Source organism: Rhinolophus hipposideros (assembly GCF_964194185.1).
Source record: "Rhinolophus hipposideros genome assembly, chromosome: 20".
NCBI classification, from domain to species: Eukaryota; Metazoa; Chordata; class Mammalia; order Chiroptera; family Rhinolophidae; genus Rhinolophus; species Rhinolophus hipposideros.
In genome coordinates, this window is record NC_138066.1 from 17,031,025 (window position 1) to 17,051,967 (window position 20,943).

General features: G+C 54.7%; 1 protein-coding gene across 4 annotated transcripts in view; it reads left to right on the forward strand.

The window, feature by feature from the left end:
- Nucleotides 1-20,943, forward strand: part of MYO18A (myosin XVIIIA) — a 92,658-nt gene extending 71,715 nt beyond the window's left edge. For 2 of the 4 annotated variants that reach the window (XM_081028630.1, XM_081028632.1), the window contains exons 29-42: nt 585-708; nt 797-997; nt 1,566-1,676; nt 2,150-2,254; nt 2,575-2,721; nt 3,130-3,243; nt 4,572-4,688; nt 4,882-4,965; nt 5,396-5,533; nt 7,573-7,758; nt 8,122-8,261; nt 9,082-9,126; nt 12,352-12,474; nt 19,619-20,943. In XM_081028630.1, coding sequence (XP_080884756.1) covers nt 585-708; nt 797-997; nt 1,566-1,676; nt 2,150-2,254; nt 2,575-2,721; nt 3,130-3,243; nt 4,572-4,688; nt 4,882-4,965; nt 5,396-5,533; nt 7,573-7,758; nt 8,122-8,261; nt 9,082-9,126; nt 12,352-12,474; nt 19,619-19,763 — 1,780 coding nt within the window. In that variant the 3' untranslated portion in view covers nt 19,764-20,943. Of the gene's footprint in view, nt 1-584; nt 709-796; nt 998-1,565; nt 1,677-2,149; nt 2,255-2,574; nt 2,722-3,129; nt 3,244-4,571; nt 4,689-4,881; nt 4,966-5,395; nt 5,534-7,572; nt 7,759-8,121; nt 8,262-9,081; nt 9,127-12,351; nt 12,475-13,780; nt 15,076-19,618 lie in introns of all 4 variants that reach the window. The other 2 variants (XM_081028629.1, XM_081028631.1) reach the window with 2 other exon arrangements.

Below are 20,943 nucleotides of genomic sequence, written 5' to 3' on the forward strand. Positions count from 1 at the left end.
GCGTGCCCGTGCCCTGTTGAAGAACGCTGCCAGCTGGGTACAGTGGGACTGCTGGCGTCCAGCTCAGTGTGGGGGCTCCTGGTGGTGACATGGGTATTACTCAGGCAGGTGGGCCTGGCCAAATGCTGGTGCCGAGACTGAGGGTAGGCATAGGCTGCTCCATCTAGAGTTTCTGAATTGAACTGTAGAAAGTAAGTCAACGAGGCATTTCTATCCATCCTGAGGCCCTCTATGCCCTCACCCTGGGCCCTCATTCCTGATCTGTTGAAATGGAAAAGGTTGAGACAATGCCTGACGAGAGTATGTCCACCTCTTCCATGGAAGCAGTCTGTGGGTTTGCTTAGGCCCACCTCGTAAAAAGGCTTCTTGGACCCATTCAGTGAAATGCACCCCCATCCTAGACTAGGTTGCCGAGTAGGGCCTCGGCGGCCTGACCTGTAACCCCTGAATGTTTAGTCTGCAAGTCCCCCTTCTGCGTGTGTCCTGTCCACAGCTGGGGCACCACATCCTGGCAGCCTGTGGGTGCTGGAGACCCAGATTCTTCCCTTGTCTGATGGAGCCCCCGTGGCCATGCTCCCTCACAGGTTTGACAGCGAACTCTCACAGGCGCACGAGGAGGCGCAGAGGGAGAAGCTGCAGCGGGAGAAGCTGCAGCGAGAGAAGGACATGCTCCTTGCCGAGGCTTTCAGCCTGAAACAGCAACTAGAGGTGCGTGGGGCTGCCCACCCTCCGTGCGCCATCTCGCTCACAGGCCAGGGCCAGCCCAGCGCCAGCCTCATCTTCCCTTTTGCTCCAGGAAAAAGACATGGACATTGCGGGATTCACCCAGAAGGTCGTCTCACTGGAGGCTGAGCTCCAGGACATCTCTTCCCAAGAGTCCAAGGATGAAGCCTCTCTGGCCAAGGTCAAGAAACAGCTCCGGGACCTGGAGGCCAAGGTCAAGGATCAGGAAGAGGAGCTAGACGAGCAGGCAGGGACCATCCAGATGCTGGAACAGGTACTGCAGAGCTGGGCAAAGGAGGTACCACCGTCCCCAGAGCTAACCTGGGGTGTGGGCCAGAGGGGGGCAAGATCCCAAATTCAGTCATTTGTTTGCTCATCCAGTCCCTTATTCACAAAATGTTAAGTGAGTATCTAATCTGTACCAGCCACAATGTGAAGATAATTAAGCTTTCGTGGTACTTTCCGCAAGAGCAAATCCCGACTGAGCTGTAGTGGTGAGGCTAGTGACTGCACAGCAGCCAGAAGGCCCCGAGCCCACCTGGCGTGCCCGTGAGCCATCATGTTAGTTCAAGGAGCTCGAGCATGGAGACCAAATGGAAAAGCTGCAGGGTGGCCCCACCCCAGCAACCTTCCCTGGGCCTGTCCTAGACACCTGCACAGTAAGGGAGTTCAGCTTCTCTGGAGAAGCCCACTGCACAGGAGCAAGGTGGGAGCCCAGGGAACTGCTTGCAGAGACGGCCCCTGCTCTGGAGCCTGGGGAGAGCTGCCCATCAGGGTGCAGTGGGCAGCAGTCAGAGCACTGCTGGGATTTTAACCTAGTCCTTGTTCCCACCTACTTCCAGGCTAAGCTGCGACTTGAAATGGAGATGGAGCGGATGAGACAGACTCATTCCAAGGAGATGGAGAGTCGGGATGAGGAGGTGGAGGAGACCCGGCAGTCGTGTCAAAAGAAGGCAAGGCAGTGGGCACCTACCTGTCCAGTATAAACACCGTTTCCTCCATCACTGCTTCAAAGTAGGGGATTTCTGTTTCCCGGTCTTAGCCAATGGTACCCTTCCATTGCCGTTCTGTACCAGGAATCTCTGCTCTTGACATTAGCTGGGATGTGTTCTCAGGGTGTGTAGAGAAGCTCAGGCCTTGAGGAACTCACGCTCCCTGCTTTCTGTGCAATCAACTAGCTTGTCTCAGTGGGACCTGCCCACTCTGGCTCAGGGCCACCGTGCATGGCCTGCCATCCCCCTTCTCCCCTCCAAGCTGCTTTGAAACCCTTACAATTTCAAATTCAAGGTCTGACCCCTCTGGGGTCATCCACGCTCAGCCCTGCCCCACTGTTTTCACTGGGTTGGGGAATCCAGAAGGAAAGGGGACTGGCTGGCACCAGATGCTGATGGGTCTCTGTCCCCCTCCCCCTTTTAACTCTGTCCAGTTAAAACAAATGGAAGTGCAGCTCGAGGAAGAGTATGAAGACAAGCAGAAGGTGCTGCGAGAGAAGCGGGAGCTGGAGGGCAAGCTCACCACGCTCAGTGACCAGGTGAGGAGAGATCGCTGTCTGGGGCATGGCCAACTGGCTGCCCCATCCGGTCTTAGGGATGGGAATCTTAGGCATAGAAAGCTGGGCACAGAGAGGAGGGTGCTGAGCTCTGTAGAGCCCCCTGTCATCACCTCTGGAATGGAGGCCATCACATACACACCCAGGCTTTTCTCATTGGCTGGTGTGATCCTGGCACTTCCACTGTCATTGCTCATTAGGGGAACTCTGAGAATGTGAGCAAGGGTGATGCGTGGGCTTGGGGAAGACAGGAGGAGGCCTCTCGGTGGAGCCCGGAGCCCCAACTTCTGGTGTCCACCCAGGTGAACCAGCGGGACTTTGAGTCAGAGAAGCGGCTCCGGAAAGACCTGAAGCGCACCAAGGCGCTGCTGGCAGATGCCCAGATCATGCTGGACCACCTGAAGAACAATGCACCCAGCAAGAGGGAGATCGCCCAGCTGAAGAACCAGGTACCTACAGAGAGCACAGCGTCAGCTCCAGGAGCAACTGAGCTCGGTTTTCGTCCTTTCTCTTCCTCTTGTCCTTCTCAGTGGTGCTTGAGTCTTTAGGAAGGAAGGTGGCAGGGAAGCAGGGAGAAGCCGCTTATAGCATCCAGACCCCGCAGGGTCTGTGCATTGCTGTACAGCATGAGCACCCAGCCCCAGGATGCCGTGGGTGGGGCCCGGTACCCACCCCCTGTCACAGGATGAGGTGCCTGCGCAGGCCTCACAATACCCTCCAGCCCGGGGATCTCAAGTGAACAGAGGAGGAGAAAGCGCGGCTGGGTTCCCTTTCCCCTGTTAACAACCTGCTCAGCCCTCGTGCCCCCAGGGAATGGCTGACGTCTCTCCCTGGGGTGGGGGTGGCTCTGTGTCCAGCTGGAGGAGTCAGAGTTCACCTGTGCAGCAGCCGTGAAAGCGCGCAAAGCGATGGAGGTGGAGATTGAAGACCTGCACCTACAGATTGATGACATCGCCAAGGCGAAGACAGCGGTGAGGACCTGGGCTGTGCAGGGCCGGGCTGAGGGAGACTAGGGCTGTGACAGTGGCTCCTTCACCCCAAACTGGGACCCTTCCTCAGCCAGATCCCTTCACACCAGGGCTTTCTGCAGTGAGAGAGGCCTCCCTCCTCTGTCTCTCACTAACAGCTGAGGCCTGGGAGGGAACGAGGTGGAAGAGGGAGCCAGCAAGAGCCCATCTCCCCGTTTAACAACCTGCCTGTGGGAGCTTGGCCTCAGGCCCCAACACCATAAATAAAGGCAGCTAATATGGCTGAGGGATGTAAGCAAGTGCCTAGAGATTAGTGGAAGCACCGATAAGAGGATGGGATGGCTCGTTTCCCTCCCCTTCCCCTGGCCAGCCCACTGACAAGCCCAAGCGGCAGCTAATTAGAGCTCTTATTTAATGCCTCTCTTTTAATTCCCCACCTCTCCCACGGCCCATCCATCGGCCGAGAATTCATGGCTGGGATGCGGCCACTGGTACCATCTCGGGCAGGGAATGGGGCAAGGGAGGAGGCTGGGCTTGGCTCTGGGCTCCACAGTCCCCTAGCTAGCCACCTGGCTGCTGATGCCAATCTCCCAGGCCCCGTGACATTTGTGCTCCTCAGCAGTTTTCAGGTGAGTAATTCAAATTCCTTAATTGTGTTAAAAAAGGCTGTTATAAAATTACCATTTTATTTAAATCCGAGTTAATAAACTTCTTGGCAGAGGCTTCCCCAGTTCCCCACAGCCCGGTAACAAGATGGATGGGGCAGAGAAGGAGCCAACACAGTCATTTTGGTTTGGAATTACAGGCTAATAGATTCATTCATTTCCTGAAGCTGCTGTTGGCTGTCTCTTCCCCTCCCCCCAGCAGTGGACTGGCTGTGGGGGCTGGACAGCTAGGGCGCAGACGGTCCCAGGGGAAACCATACCAAAAGAGCTTTGCAGAGTTGAGGTGTCCTTCCCTGGGGCCTGAAGGGGGCAGAGGGCATGAAGATTAGGACCTAGACTGCTAGTGCCAGGATGCTGGGTCACTTGTTCTGGGAAGACCTTTTCTGCCTTCTCATTAGCCTCCAAAGAGCTGCCAGAAATCAGCTGTCATTTAGCCCAGGGTCTGCCTGTGCTGCGAAGACAGCCCTTTCCCTCAGCTCCCTGACACAGCAGGACAGGCAACTCCCTGATCACCACTAGTCCTGGATCCCACTCCAGCAGGGAGACGCAGCCTCATCTTTCCCTCCCGCCCACTGGGGGTGACCTGTGGAAGGCTCGGACTTGCCACCTGGGGCCATCGGGCACACCAGGCCTGAGGCCCTCCCATCTGTCTTTGTTTCTGTCCAGCTGGAGGAGCAGCTGAGCCGCCTTCAGCGCGAGAAGAACGAGATCCAGAACCGGCTGGAGGAGGATCAGGAGGACATGAATGAGCTCATGAAGAAGCACAAGGCGGCCGTGGCCCAGGTACCCTGCCCAGGAGTGCCCACCGCACCCTGTGCCACACACCCTGTCCTCTGGTCCTCCTCAGAGGTCCCCGGCACACCCACTTCTTTGGCAAGGTTGCAATGCCTGTGGTCCATGGCACTCAGGGTTGGGTGGAGTGGGCAGGATTTGGGGTTTATGAGCGATCCTGCTTCAGCACTCACTCCTTTCCCAGGCCTCCCGGGACATGGCTCAGATGAATGACCTCCAAGCTCAGCTGGAAGAAGCCAACAAGGAGAAGCAGGAGCTCCAGGAGAAGGTGGGAACCAGGGTCCGCCTTGGTAGAAAGAGGATGCCAGGGTCAGCGTATGTGGGCATGAATCCCCAAGCTCACAGGATAGCACGCACTTCTCTCTGCCATCAGTAATCCACCGAGCAGTATCCAGTGCAAAGCGCTAGGCTTGAAGCCATATCGCCATAGCAGACATTTTGACTTCAGCTGCCTCATTTCACATTTCTATTCCCTCTCCGGCCCTTAGCTGTCTCCTTTCTCTCCAATGGGCCAAGTCTGTGCCAGCGCTGGGCCAGGTGGGGAATGCCTCTGGCTCTGGGCCCGTCCTCCCACCTCCCCTGGGGATCCCTCCCTCCCTCAGCCTTCTGGTCACCATGGTGATCTTGCCAGCCCCAGACTCTGCCCACCCCCCTTTCTGGTCTCAGTTCTTTCTTCTCTTCCTGCTCCCCACCCCCAGCTACAAGCCCTCCAGAGCCAAGTAGAGTTCCTAGAACAGTCTATGGTGGACAAGTCCCTGGTGAGCAGACAGGAAGCTAAGATCCGGGAGCTGGAGACGCGCCTGGAGTTTGAAAGGACCCAAGTGAAGCGGCTGGAGGTGGGTGCACACTTCTGGTCTGTAGCGATCAGGGCAGAGCTGCCCCAGCAGCTGGAGCCACGCATGCTGAGCAGGGCCGGGCAGGCCCGTGGATCCTCCTCAGAGGCCTCTGCTAAGCTGCCAGGCCAGCTGACGGGGCGGTGCCTTCTCCCCTGCCTGCCCGGCCTGCTCTCTGGGCACCGCAGAGCCTGCCTGCTTTACATTCTGTTTCCGTGCTTGCTTTCTGCCAAGGGACCAGAGCAGCTTAGCTTTTCGTCTTCATATTTTCCTCCACCATGAGCTCCCCCCGCAGGTCCCCCTCACTCGCTCTCTGGCAGGGTCATAAATATGCAGCAAATGGCGCCACTTCTGTGAGGCTGAAATCTGTTCTCTCATCTCACTGCTCTCTCTTTCTCTCCCTTCCCTTTCATATTCCCCTCTTTCCTCTCTTCTTCCCACCCATCTCATCTCCGATTTATCTCCTTCTCATCATTTTTCTCCATTTCCCCTCCACTCTTTCTTCTCTCCCCAATCTTATTCCCCTTTCTTACCCTCTCCCTGTTCCTTCCCTTCTCCCCCTCCCATTCCTCCTCGCCCTCTACTTTTCATTCTTTCCCCTTCTACTCCTCTTTTCTCTCCGTTGACCTCTTTTCTCCTTTTTATCCCTCCTTCCTCTCAACTGTAATCTCCATACTCCAAATTCAGACTTTTCTGTCCAGTCTCCTGAAGCCAGCATGCTCCAGCCCCTCCCTTTCTAGCAGGTCCGGTAGGAGGAAAGAGGCAGGCAGGATTCTGTCTCTGGGTTTACACCCCTCTCACCCTGTTTTTAAGTTGTTGTCCTTGAGCTTGTAGATGTGTCTAAGCACTGATAGTTCTCACAAGAACTGTGTTCATGGGTGTGGGTGCTGAGAAGCGTCCCTGCCCCGCCATTAACTCCTCATCTGTGGAGCAGGCACGAGGGTAGGCATGGAAATAGGCAGCTGTGGGGCTGGCAATGGGCTTCCGGAGGGCATGAATACCCTTGACCTCGGAAGAGCATATGGCTGAACCTCCCGACACGGGATTACAGTCCTCAGGAGAGCTAGAGAGAGAGGAGATTTAATAATTTCACGTTCTGCCTTGGTAATAGTTTGATTTCCATTTTACATGCCGGAAGGGTTAAGTAGGTTGCCTAAGGTCACAAAGCTCTCAAGGGGCAGACGAGGCCTTTGGTGTGGTGGCTACAGGGCAGATGGGCCACACATACCTTCTTTTCTCACAGGCGCCAGTCCCTTTCCTCAGGTCTAGCTCTCATTTTCCCTTCTGCTTACAAAGGCAGTATTGTGGTTTAGATGCACAGAATATTAAACACCAGTGGCCCTGGAGATCATGTAGCCTGGTGCTGTTATTTTAGAGACCCAAAGACTGGGGGGCTGAGAGGTGGTAGAACCACGGGCAGTTAGTGGTAGAACCGGGATTAGAACCAGAAGCAGGGTCCTACCCTCACACTCTGCCCCCATCTCCAGGGCATTGGCTCAACATCCGATAGCCCGGCAGGGGAAAATGTGTTCACGTTTCTGGGGGCAGAGACATTCATCAGGCACAGAGAGATGGCTGGGTGCTAGGAATCTGATGACTGTTGAGTCTCCCCCTGATCCGGGAACTCGCCGTAAAGCCATTTACCTCTGAGCTTAAGATCTAGCTTTTGGAGCTTCTGGGTTCGGCGTCTCTGAGGGGAAGCCCTGCTGTCTGTGGGGGCCCCACACGAGGTACCCCCATGGACAGGTCCAGGCTGTAGCCAGAGCACTCCTCCAACCTTGGTAATGATGATAATACTAGCACCTTTCAGCTTCCAGACTGTCTCCACATACTTGACCTTATTCAGTCCTTAACAGACCCCTGGTATTATCCTCCCATTTTACAGAAAGCAAAGGAAACCACCTCAGTGAGCTTTAGTTGCTTGCCCACCTACCAGTGAGTGGTGGGGCTGGAGCTGGACCCCAGGCCTCCCGACTCCAGAGCTCCTCCACACCTCTCTCTCTTCCTGGCTGATGGGCCCTTCTTCTCACCTCCCTGTCCAGAGCCTGGCCAGCCGGCTCAAGGAGAACATGGAGAAGCTGACTGAGGAGCGGGATCAGCGCACAGCAGCTGAGAACCGGGAGAAGGAGCAGAACAAGAGGCTACAGCGCCAGCTCCGGGACACCAAGGAGGAGATGGGCGAGCTGGCCAGGAAGGAGGCCGAGGCCAGCCGCAAGAAACATGAGCTGGTAATACACTGCCCCCCGGGGGCCCCAAGCTGGTAGCTGCTAAGTACACACCCCACCCCTGGGCTAGGGCGTAGGGTAGGCTTCAAAGAAACTGTGGTTTAGAGAATTGGAGAGAAGAGGACATGCCAAGAGGACAATGCAGGAAGCCCTGAGGGCAGGCCAGGGGCCACGGGTGGTACTGGAGTCTCCATCAGGGCAGGCTAGGCCCAAAAGCCCAGCAACACCCACGTACAAAAAAGCTCGGCAGGCGTGCACTCACGTAGATCCCGTCTGGTTGGGAGAGCCTTGAAGCAGGATTTTTCTGGGGCAGCTGGCGGAGAGACTAGCCCTCGTGTGAATTGCACTGCCCACTCTCCCTTCTAGGAGATGGATCTGGAGAGTCTGGAAGCTGCTAACCAGAGCCTGCAGGCCGATCTAAAACTGGCGTTCAAGCGCATCGGGGACCTGCAGGCTGCCATTGAAGATGAGATGGAAAGCGATGAGAATGAGGACCTCATCAACAGGTGAGGGGACCTCCAGGGCAGCTGCAGCTGGCACAGAGGCTCTCTTGACTGCCTCTGGACCCGGCTACCAGGTAGAACAGATGCAACCTCTGTCTCCCCATCACTGAGCCACCAGCGTCCCCTCCCCCCCTTGTCGCCAGACCCTGGCATGGACCTGTCCTGTAGCAGCTGAGAGCAGGACAGGTGCTGGCTGGGTGAGACTCCTCCCCTCTTCCTCCCTCTCCTCCCTCCCCAGGTCTCCCCGGGACCTGGCTCTCCAGCTCTGCCTGTTGAAGATGAGTTATTCCCCCATTTAGCTGCATTTCCGATGGCGCCTGCCCCACTCTGGGGAGAGCAGAGATTTAAGGGCCATGGTGCCTTGTTACCATACCAGAGATTTTCTCTCATAAAACCCATCCAGGGAATGGTTTAGGAGAGAGAGAGAGATTTGTAGTCTTAGGCTAAGGAGAAGTCATGAAGCAGGCAGACCAATAGTCGGAGGTGTGTGTCGTGTGGGGGTGGTCAGGCCCTGGAGAAACTCCCAAGGCTGCCCTGAGCAGACCTCCCAGACCTGCCTGCTTCCGCCATGAGGGCCAGGGCCCCATCCTGCAGGCAGATCCCAGGAAGCCTGCTCTGTGGGGGCAGGGGAAAGGTGCCTGGGGTGGCCCGGACCTCCCCTGAGGACAGTACTGTCACATCCCGCCACCTGGTCCCCATCCGCCAGAGCCATCGCTTGCTGAGGAAAGAGGAGTCCTCAGCTGAGAGGTCCACCTTGGTGTGCCCGCTGATTTTGTTATCCTTTGTCTGGCCCCCTTGCCCACCGTTTTCTTTCTGTTTCCAGTTTGCAGGACATGGTGACAAAGTATCAGAAAAGAAAGAATAAACCGTGAGGACTGGAGCGCACGCGCTCTCTGCCCCCCCTAGCGTGGTGTCTAACCGCCCCTAACACTGGCCTACCACCCCGCCCGCTGCATGCCGCATGGCAACACGGAGCCTCTCGCATCTCACACTAGGCTCTCACACTAACACCGTTGCCTCTGTCCTAAGGAAAGGCAGGATGACAGGCTGGGCCCTGCATCAGAGGGAGAGGGCAGGCAACGTGGTGCGCTCCCCTAAGAAGGCTCGGGCTGGCCCTCCGGCCCTTGGTGGGCAGGATGGGGGCTCCGTCTGAGAGGAGAGCTCAGCCACAGTCGATGGTACCCACAGTCGCCTTCCACAGTCGCTCCAGCCCCCTCCTCCCTCAGAAACCAAGTGTAGCTGCCTCTCTGGCCTATTTCTCTGGGGGAAAAGTCTGTTTGGGTTGGATGTAGCCACATCCTTGAGCCGCTGGGGAACTTGAGTTGCCTGAAGAAGCAGGTATGTTTCATTTTGAAAGGTCTGCCACCTTTTGGCCGACAAAGGTAGAAGGTGAGGGGCATCTGGCCGTCCTTTGTTTGGAGAAAGCATTCAGGCAGCTAATCACTGGCTTCTCTGCTGGGGCAGGGGAGAGGAACACAGCCAGATGTGTTTACTTTACTCCCCGTGGGCACCGTGGACAGAGGGAGGCCCTTGGGCGTTGAGCTAGTGCTATCTGTCACATGGCAGCCAGCCTAGTAAATCCACCCCTCTCGTCGTTTCCTTCTTTCTGGGTGGGAGCTGGACAGCTGGTGCTGATGTGCGAGGCCGTCGGGCAGATCAGGCTGATCCTCCATCAACTTCGCCAGGACTGTTTGGGGAGATTGTTTTTTTAGCAGGATGTAGAGTTTCCTCCCCCCACTCTCTCTTGCCTGGCAGGCCTCCTCTCCTGGCCAGGATGGGCTGGCGGCAACACAAAGACCTCTGTGAGAGCTAATGATAAATGTAATAGTGTGTAACAGTGATAGAGGGCCGCTGGAGCCTGGTTGTCACACACAATTAATATCCCCCGCCATTCTGTCTCCGTTTGTTTGTTCCCCCGCGATTCGGCTCCCAGTTAACTAATAGCACATGAGCCTGGACATAAATTGTATTTGACGCGAGGTTTAATACCAACCATTTAAAATTTCAACTGCCCCCTGAGCCTCCCTGCCCCTGGAGTTTGTTTACGGGCCTGATTATTTAAGGAAAAGATCCCAAACATCATCTCTATGCTTGAAACTAAAGGGAAGGCGAGGGCAGGCAGGCAGGCCAGCTTCTCAACCCATTCGTTGCTCTGAATGTAAGGAGGAAAATTCGTATTCTGGGTCCATGACTGTCTGTCCCATGTGTGTTCCAGCCCTGCCATTCTTGGGCGGTAGGAGCTTCAAGGACTGATAAAATGCGCATTTAAGATCATATTCTAAATCATTGCCAGGCGTAGCACATGGGTGCACACACACATACACACACACACCAGCGTGTACTCACGCAGGCGCACTAGGTGTGCAATCCAAGCCAGGTTCCCGCTGAGGGCAGAGAGGAGATGTGGGTGACGTGGCTCCTTCCTCAGCAGCTCTGGGCCCCAGCTCCAAGTTATTGAGCGAGCATGCTAAGGCGGGCAGAAAAATAATGTTTCGATTTACTTAGAGATACAGTTGTTATTGCCATAACCTTAATGAAAGCAGTAAACAGCGCGGTATTAAGGGAGATTTATACAGAAACGCTTTTAACATGTAGACATAGATTTTGTGATGCATACAGCACCTCCTTTCTAAAGGCAATCAATATGGTTATGAACGGCAGTGATAAATTACAGGCTCTGAAGCTAGAGGAGGAGGTTTTTTGCACGGGTGTATAAATCAGGTGGTATTGGCATTCCATGGGGCCCGGGCACCATAGTAAATCTGCTGGGCTTGGATGGGCATGGGGCTTGCATTAGCTGTTTTGGGGCTATCTGCTAAACTCCTGTTCACCTGGGGCATCAGCCAGCCTCGTCTTTGTTATAATTCTGTGTTTGACAGAAGCCGATAAAATGTGCCTTTTTATTCCCCTCCCCATGAATTGTGCTCTCTCACAGTTCCCAGAACAGAGTCTGGTGATTTCTTCTCTGTGTGTGTGTGTGTGTGTGTGTGTGTGTACACGCATGCATGCACACACACACACGCGCTTGTGTGGCTATTTATTCAGGAACATAATTCAGGAACAGGGCTGCTCCTGTTGACACAGATGAAAGGAAATTTCTATCAAGGAGAAATCCTAGCATATCCGTAGCAGGGGAACGTGGTGAGCAGACATTTTGTAGAATTCTAGAAGCGTTCTCACTCAGAAGCATTTCCAAGCCTCTGATGTTTGTGAGTGTGTCACCGTGACTCCAGACTCAGAATTTGACTCCTTTGGGCTTTCCTACAAGTTGAGAGGGCTCAGGCCAGTTTGGCCACAAGAAGTACTGGAGAGCAAGAGCTGGAGGCTGTCTGAGGAAAGGAAGAAAAGTCTTGGAGAGACAAAGCCCTTTGTCTGGAACTTTTTGGGCCCGATGGGGTCTCCAAGGTGCAATTTGAATCCTGAAGCTGTTGCCAGCCCACTGGGAAATGCTGCTGCCCCTTCCTTTTCCTTTCTTTGTTTCTTAAAGGCCAGAGCAGTTGCAGGGTGGGTCTGGGATATGGACTGGAGTGCCCAGTTTGGCATTGCCATTAGCTGAGGAGACTCCAGTTTCAAGCTAACTTAAAGTCATAATGAAGTCCTTCTCTTTCCTGCGCCATAGCCAGGAGCCCAGCTCTTGCAATGAAGGCATGGAAAATAGCAGCAGCTGTAGCCACATTTTGGGGATTGAGCAAAGAAACAGCAAAATAGGCCTCAGGTTGTAGCTGGAGGGGCCAGGACCCCTCTTTGTAACCAAGAGCCATGTAGGTATAATTGATGAATGGATGGTCTCCCTGTCATTCTCATTTATGTTGGTTGGCTGAACAGCAGCCTGTCATACCCATGGAATGGGAGGTACCTCTGCTCCTCAGGGTCGTCTTGGTGGCTCTCACCATGGCCTCCTGAGTGGGAACAGGGTCCTTGTGAACAGCGTACTCCGTCTAACCTCTCTTGTTCTCCTTCTTGACTCTGATGCGCATGCCACCCCGCATCCCGCCCCTGCCTAAGACCTGCTGCCAATTCAGCACTGCCGACTGGGCAGCAGGTGTGCACCTCTTCCCCAGCCTCGCCTACCCTTCTGCTCCTCATCCCACAGCGAGGGGGACTCGGATGTGGACTCAGAGCTGGAGGACCGGGTCGACGGGGTCAAGTCGTGGTTGTCCAAAAACAAGGGGCCTTCTAAGGCGGCTTCCGACGATGGCAGCTTAAAGAGTTCCAGGTGAGCATGTGTCCTTGAGCTCGGAGGAAAAGCCACCTCCTGCCTCAGGGATTGATGAGCAGTGCCTCCATCCCAAGCGGACAGGTGTCTCTGGCGTGATATGTGTGGAAGGGGCCCCGGTGAGCCCCAGGCAGGTAGAATGAGCCCAGGAGGCTCAGTTTCTTCTTAGCCAGGGTTTGCTGTGCCCTTATCCTTCCCAGGTAATATGGTCCTACCAGGCTCAGCGCTTTGGTTTGATGTAGATTTAACTTCATCCCCACTTATTCCTTCAATGAATATGGACTGAACTACCTGATAGTTTGGAATCAAGACGAGGATGGGGCACAAGGGACCTCTGGATCCCACAGCCCTGGAAGGAGCCTGTGCAAGCCAGCTGTGCTTCTCTGAGGGCTTCACAGGAATAGCTGCAGAAAAGGCACCGCTTCTCCTGACTCCCATCACAGCTACAGACACATTTCCAGCTTTCTTTGCCAAGTCTCTCCTTCCTCTAATCTTTTCACTGCCCTCCCATGCTTCCTGCTCATACCCATGGCAGGGCTGCTTGCTCCCATATTTTCCAGCCCAGCCAGTCTTCTGATCACACAGACAGCTACCCCTGGAATCCAGAGCTCCACCTTCCCCATCCCTCACCTACCAGCCAGCATGGCAGCAGGAAGGGAGAGCAGTTCTCTGCTCCCACCCCTCCTGTGACCGCTTCCCTGCTGGCTCCAGGTTTCTTGCCAACTCAGAGCCATCCTCATCCGCCAGGGCACACCCTTCCTCACCTCTTCCCAGAGACAGCAGGTGGGTTAGGTGGAGAAAGTAATCCCTCTTCTTCTCCAACTCTCCTGAGGTCCCTTCCCAAGTCCAGCCCCACACCACAAACACCCAGCAGCCCCCTCTAATTGGTTTAATTTATTCGGCCGAATCACATTTTGTTATTGAAGATAATGCCACCTTCCCCGCCCCACTGCCGTTCACCACGGCGTGGCACGATGCTCCAGGTAGTTGACAATGAAATAAATTGAACTAAACGTTTTAGAGGGGGAAAAGTGATGAAATAGAACAATAGTCTAATTTACATGACATTCTCCATGAAGCTATTTTCACTGACGCAAATTATTTTGCTTCATTTCCTCCGACGCTCTCACCGCCACTTTGCGAGGGCTGCTGCCGATTTCTCCTCCTCCTCTTCCTTTCGCCTCCCTCCCCCTGTGTCTTTATTCTCTAGGTTTAATGCTTGTTCCTCTCTTTCTCTCTCATTCTCTCTTTGCGACCCCTAATCCACTACTGGTTCTCTCCTCCCTGGCCTCACCTCCTCCCTCAGAACGGCCCTCAGCACCCTCGGGAAGGAGGGGAAAGAGGGCAAGGGGGTGGAGGAGAGGCCAGCCTCCACACTGAGCTCCCTGAGCTACCGGAAGAGGCTCATCCTGAAGGACTCCATCGGGGGCACAGGGGACACGGATTCACTCTTCACCACCCTGAGTGAGCTGGCAGCCTCCCCAGAGAGGCCCCCCCGCAAAGCCCGCCTGAGCCCCAGGGAGGAGCCAGGCCAGGGCAAGAAGTCCGAGGAAACAGAGGAACGTGGCTCCATCTTCTCTGAGGTTGGGAGCCGTGTTGGCCGGGGGCTGGAGAAGAGGTGGGGCTCAGACTTTGACCGGGCCTCAGCTGTCTCTGCACCTGTCAGCCGGGCCTCCTCTGCCACACGGCATGGCTCAGGTGAAGATGGGGCCCGTTCTTTCATTAGCTTCTCGCTGTCGGGCTCACCCAGTTCTCGTCGCAGCACCTCCCGGCTCGACAGCCTTTCGAGGACCCTCAGCCCGTCCTTGAGCCGGGCCTCTGGCCTAGGCCGGGAGAGCCCTGACTCCCGCCTGTCCCTGGGCCGGGGCTGCCTGGATGAGTGGGATGATGGAGCCAGTGTGGCTTTGAGTGAGGCCCACTCCCAGTATAGCCACCCGTCGCTGGCCCGCAGTCTGTCAGTGCCACCCCAGCCACGCGTCTCAGCCTCTGCCACGGATGAGCCTCTTGGCTCCAGTGTCCGCCCTGTCAGCCGTCACTCTTACCTGGACCCGGATCTGGAGGCTGCCATCAATGAGGTCTTGAGCTACAAGCCTGTCCCGTTTCAGCGGAGCAGCCTGGAGCCCGACTCCGAGGAGGATGACCGGAAGAGCATCCAGAGTGCCCGCAGTGCCCAACTGGACCCCCCAGAGCGGGGCACCAGCATCCGCCGTTCAGCCTCTGCTGCTGATGTCTCTCGGTCCCGGTCCCGCAGCCATCGGAAGAGCCGGAGCAAGAGGAGAAGCAGTTCCAGCTCCAGTTCCAGCTCCAGCTCAGAAGATTCCTCAGAGCACAAGCGGCGGAAGAAGGGGCGCTCTCGAAAGGGCAAGAAGAAGTCCAAATCGAGAAGAAAGAGAACAGAGACAGAGTCCGAATCCTCATCAACGTCCAGTGGCTCTACCGTCTCAGGCCACAGCCGCTCCAGCGTGAAGAAGGGCCCGGCTGCAGAAAATGAGGAGGCTGGGCAGGCACGCCGGCCGTCTCGGAAGGAGGAGAAGAAGCATAAGAAAGAGGTGGACAGCCTGGTGATGCGGTACCTGTACCGGCCTGAGAGCGACTAGTGCAGTAGGTTGGCACCTGGTGTGGAGTGCAGCATGGTGTGCCACTCAGTGTGAACTAACGTGCTCTTGCCCCACCTGCCACCACCTAGGCCCCTCCTGCATTCTTCTTGGGCAGGCCTGGCCTCTAAGAGCCTCCTGGCACCTCAGAGAGCAGGGGCCAGCCAAGCTGGTTGGTTATTCGGAGCCCTGAGCCCAGTCAGCTGGATTCGCTGATGCTGTCACTCACAGCTCCTGCTAATCAAGTCCTTGCTCTGGGCCAAGGACCCCCTGGATACTTGCCACACTTCATTCACTTAATCCTCACACTCACCCCATAACAAAGGTCTGATGAGCCCCATTTTATAGATGAGGAAGCTGAGGCTCAGGGAGGTTAAGTCACTTGCAAGGTCACACAGTTGGAAAGTGCTATTGCCAGGATCTGAATGGAGTCTATTCAACTCGCCCTTAACCACTCCTCCATGTGGCCCAAGGCAGAGCTCATGGGCAAAATGTTTACTGTGTGCACCTGGCAGCACCCAGATGGGCGCTGTTTGCCATCACCCCAACAGGCTGAGCCTGTGAAGCGCCCTCACTGACCCCCTGGTGTACAGTGGCCACCAACCGTTATAGGGCCTTTTGCTCAGCTCTCCTCCTGCCCTGCAATGCCACCTTCCTCCCTGGCATGGATCTCAAGCCTAAGACTGCAAGGCTCACAGGCATGCCACCCCCACAGCACTGCACCCTACAGCAGACCCAGAGATGCCCATCTCCCTCCCCACCCCTCCCACCTGAAGCCCACACATGGGCGTCACCTCATGTCAGCTCATCTTGTAAAGTTTTAATGAATAGAAATTAGCAGCTGCTGAGTGACAGCCCCCTCCTGCCTTTCCAGCCTCCCCCGGCTTTTTCCCTATAGGGAGGGAGATCTAACAGTTAGGCCCGAAAGGGGTGCCCACATCCCTACCTCAGAAGAAAGGCAGAGACTGACTCATTGGAACCCCATTGTTGCCAGTTTCCCTGGCGGGTGGTGACATTTGGATTACCCTGGTTATGTGAAGCTGTTTCCAGCATGGTACCCTCCCAAGGTAAGCTTGCTGCTTCCCAGGAAGTATGACCCCAGAGCAAGCCCCCTGGGGCTTAGGCGTTTTTCCCTAGATGCATGAACTAACACAAACGTGTCGCATGCTTGTGGGCTTCTTGTGCAGTAGAGCAGCCGGACAAGTACACTGACTTTGTCCCTTTTATACCAAAAGGACCAGTTATGTTTTACAGAATGGAGCAAGTGGAAGTGAATGGTACCCAAAGCTATTTGGAGATGGATGGTGGGATGGGATTGGGGGGATAGGATGGGGGAAATGGAACTTTAACCCAGACCAGGCTCGTGGCCAACTCATTCCTTGGGCTTGAGCTGCTCTGAAATCAGGCCCTTGGGCTCAACACTGGTCTGTCTCTTCCCCCAAGTGGCAGATGGTTGCAGGTATTCTAGGGAGAGCAGGAAGCATCTCAGTTGCGCTAGGGAGCCATGGTCAGCTCCATAGTGAGAAAAGACAGGGATCATAGTATGTGTCTACCACCTCAGCACCCCCTCAGCAGCCCTGCTGTAACCTGCTGTCCCAGTGTAGGGAACCAATCAGGTGATGGACCATGGGGGGAGGGGTGGGAAGCAGAGAGGGCCAGGCCTTTCTGAGCACTGCACCCCTACCTGAAGAGGGAGACATGGGCCTCGCCAGGCCATCCCACACTGATTGGCAGCTGGTGGATTTCAGACCCCAGTGCCTTAGCCCATCGTCACTCTTGACCCCACAACCAGCAAGAACAAAAACCCATAAAGCCTGTTTCTTCCCTTAGCCAGCAGCACGTTCCTCTTGTCCATCAGGAAAACAGGAATTGCCCTGAAACCCTACACACCACCATCTCCAAGAAGGATTGGATTCACTGCGAGGAGAGTGGGCGCCGAACCAGAAACTAGTCAACCAATAAGGAGCCGGCGAGACAAGGGCCAGGGGAGGGCGGACCTAGTTGGACTCGGTGTGGACAGGCTTTGGGTGGATAAACTGCCAAGAGTGGGAGCGGGGGTGGGGTGGTGGCTTAGCTTCCCATCTGGTGGTGGGAACCAATGAGAATTCAGAACACGAACCCATCCGTAGCTAAGGAGGGGAGGGGGCTGCCACCCTTGGCTCGCCCAGTGGGAATTAGCTTGTGTACCAAATTGTTTGTGACAGCGTTGAACAGGAGACACTAGCTTATGGGGAGGAAAGCTTTTAAAACAATTTGGTTAAAACGTTCAAATTGCCAGCCCTGACTCTTGCCCTGGGGAGGGGGCTAGCTGCCTGCTGTTGGCTCTCTGGCAGCTGTGGCCGTAGACCCCTCGAAGGAGACGAGCTAAAGAGCACCCAAAGTAGAAGCAAGGGGATCTTGGGGCTTCACAGAGCAGGGGAGAGAGGCATGGAGTTACCCCTCCCCACTGCTTCTGCCACTGCTCAGCATCCAGATGGAACAGTGTGGAAACCCGGCTGTCATTTAGCCAAATGTCTGTCTGGCTAGCACAGGAATGTGGGAGCGGGTCCTGAAGCCCCATTCTAAGAGGTGCAAGCGTGGAAAGGAGTGCCCCAGGCACTCCAGCAGTGGCCCATTCGCGTCAGGGTCTGGCCCTCACATCTACCTCACCCTCCTCTGCCCACAAAATAACCCCACTGTCTTTCCACAAAGCCAGTTCCTTCCTTTGCCTAACAGCAGACCTTACTACTGGATACCCAGAAATTCTGTCTAAAAACATAAAACCAAGCTCCCACTAATTTAAAATTCAAACAACCCAAAAGCCAAAATAACCCCAATTTTTTATGTGTTGCATAGTCGTCGTTGAGTTTTATAATTTTGTCCCTGAGACACCCTAGAATCCTTAAGTGCCTTCGACCCATCAAAGTAAGACTCATTTATGTTCAGTCTAGTTTGTATTAAATGTGTTTGGTGCTATTTTGATTCCTTTAAAAATGGTAATTCATTCATGAGAAATACGATAACTATTAACCAGACTGCCCCATTCCTGAACCATTTTGCATAATTGAACATGTATTTTATCAGGCTGTTCCTTCTCCCCAGGGAGAGAGAGAAAGAGACCTATCTTTTCACACCTGCTGGGCTCTCACCCAGGCCAGCAGGGAGAATTCAGGTTCGGTCTTGTTTTCTCCTTGGGTCACCCAATCTAGCAGCAAGGTGGAGTCATCAAGAGGCTGTGAGATCTAAGAGTCCCAGGTTCGAATTTACACACTGGCTGTGTGACCTTGGGCCAGATGCTCTGTCTGTTGAACCAGCTTCCTCATGACATTTCATAGGGTTATTATGAAGAATAGGAGAGAATACCCAGCGTGCCTAGGAGAGCCTCACACACAAGAAGTACTCGATGGCGGAATCCTTTCTTCACCATAGTTGGAAAAGCTAAGGATGTGATTCTTTCTTGCAGAACCCTGTTTCCCCTGCTTTGGGGTTTAGGGATAAAAGAACTTTGAATAGGCTAGTAAACAAGGGCTCTTCCTCCTCAGATTCTTAAATCAGAATTGTAGGCAGTGGTATCACAGAATTGCTGTGGAATTCTGTTATCCCAGTGGAAGCTCTTTGGGACCTGGAAGTAGGGCTGTGTCCCGGGAAGCACTGGGTAGGAACCCACGGAGTGCAGGGCACTGGTAGCGGTGAAGCCATTCTGGGCTGCATTTTCTCCAAGGGTGTTGAAATTATAGTGCACTTGAACTGGCAGAGGCGGTGGAGGTAGAGGAGGAGGAAGGGATGGGAGTAGGTGAAAAGAGGTGACTGGAGCTGGAAGATGAGGTTCCATCTTTGCTCGAGATGCCATGAGCCTGCTCCATCCAGGAGGAATGCTGCTCCACATCTTGCTGGGGGGATAACTGGAGGCTCTCCGTGGCCTGATGAAAACTCGGGGGTTAGGTTATGGTACCAAGAAAGGGATCACTACGCCCCCCAAAAACTGCTCCTACATGCTGAGTCTCCATTCCTTGTGGTGAGCAGATGACGTCATGGTCAAGGGCCGAAATTCTCACAGGCCTTAGGAAACCCTGATGAGGAGAAAGGATTCAGATCTGGGAGTCTTCAGTGGGGAAAGGCCCTCCTTCTCAGAAGGAATCTAGGAATAACTTTACCTTAGACAAGTTGTCTTGTAATCACCAGACCTCCAGTCTCTGTATCAGTATGGTCCATGGATTGCCTGTGTCAGAATCTTCTGGAAAGGGAGTTTAAAATGCAGAATTCTTAGGTTCCACCCAAGAGCTAGCAAATCAGGAGTTCTCAGGGGAAGGACCCAGGAATCTGCAACTGGTTCTGGTGCACATTCAAGTCTGAGACCCACAATATACATCACTTTCCTCAGAGGTTTGTAAGTTTTCAGTCAAAACAAACTTACTACTCTGAGTATCTTCTGAGGAAGCCAGGGAAGGTTTTTGCTTCTCAATTTGTGGCTTTTGGGGAATGCTATGACCGGGCTTTGGGGGCCTCCCAGGCTTTGATGCTGAAAGTGAGGAATGTCATTCCTCTGTGACCTCATTCCTCTCTCCCTGCAGCCCCACCAGCTACTGGAAGTCCCTTGCCCATGACCGGTCAGATGAGGAGCACGACCCTCTGGACAGCAGCTCGAGGCCCCAACACTCCCACAACTATCTGAGTGACAGCGACGCAGAAGCCAAGCCAGCGGAGACCAACGCATAGCCCTCCCGCCCTATGGGCTACTGCTGCCACAGCGCCTCTCCCAGGAAACGGCGGGCTACAGCTCTCCCCACCTGACTGCTGATCTGCAAGGGAATCACCTGACCCTCTTGGGTCAGGGGGCTTTCCAAGCTGTGGGGTCTGGTGTCTCCACACGGAAGAGGTGGGGGAAGAGCAGTTTCTGAAAAGAGAACTTTTTGCTCCTGCCTCCAAAATGCCACACTTGGCTTCAACCTTGGGCCATGGTGGGCAGTGGCAGGTGGCTTGGCACTGCATGGAGCCAGCAAGTTGACCGCCATCTCAGCCCTCTGCTCAGGGACAGTGGACAGATTGCCTACTGGGACATTCTAGGTTGCTGGGTGCATAGGAAGGGAGTGGGGGCGGGAACAGCAATTCCTTCCCCTTGGCTTGGGGTGAGGGCTTTCTCTTCTCAGTGCCTGCTGTCTTTTTACTTTTTAATTTAAATACCAACCTCTCCATCACAGCTGCATCCCTGAGAGTGGGAGGGGCTGTGGTGGCAGCTGGGGCCCTAGAATGACTAGGGGAATTTCATCTCCATGTTCACTTTTTCTGTGCAGCTGGAGAGATGGGTGAGCAGAGCTGGGTCCAGGTGCTTCTGGGTTTGGGTTGAGCAAGCCTACACATATGTACTAACTGGAACATTCAGCCCCCCCACCCCTCTTCGGCTCATCAGCGTGTTAAGTGCAATGACCTATTTAAGAGTAAACTCATTCCACCTACACCAATTCCGGGTCTATCCAAGCACTGCCTCCCTCCGCCTCTGTCCGAGTTGCCCGGACCATAAGCTCAACTTGAGAGGGAAGGCCTTGGGTTAAGGACTTGTGATCAGAAAAACTGAAGACAGAAGTTTTGGTCAGTACTAATGTGTATTAGACACGAGTCCTCACCCTGTGTCCTGAGCCTGAGTCATTTTTGTTCTTCCAATTGCCCTGCCCCCACACAGACTCTTACTTCAGACATGACAACATTCGGCCTGACAGCCCCAGCCCATACCCTAAAGGTCATCCCGCCATCACCACCAGACTTGGGGGCCCAAGGGCAGTGCCTGGTGCCGCTCTCATCTGCTGTCCCCTCCTCTCCTGCAATTGGTTTGTACTCATTGGGCTGTGCTCTCTCTTCCCTGATTACCTAATGTATGGAAATAAATGTTCTTTTCCTCCTG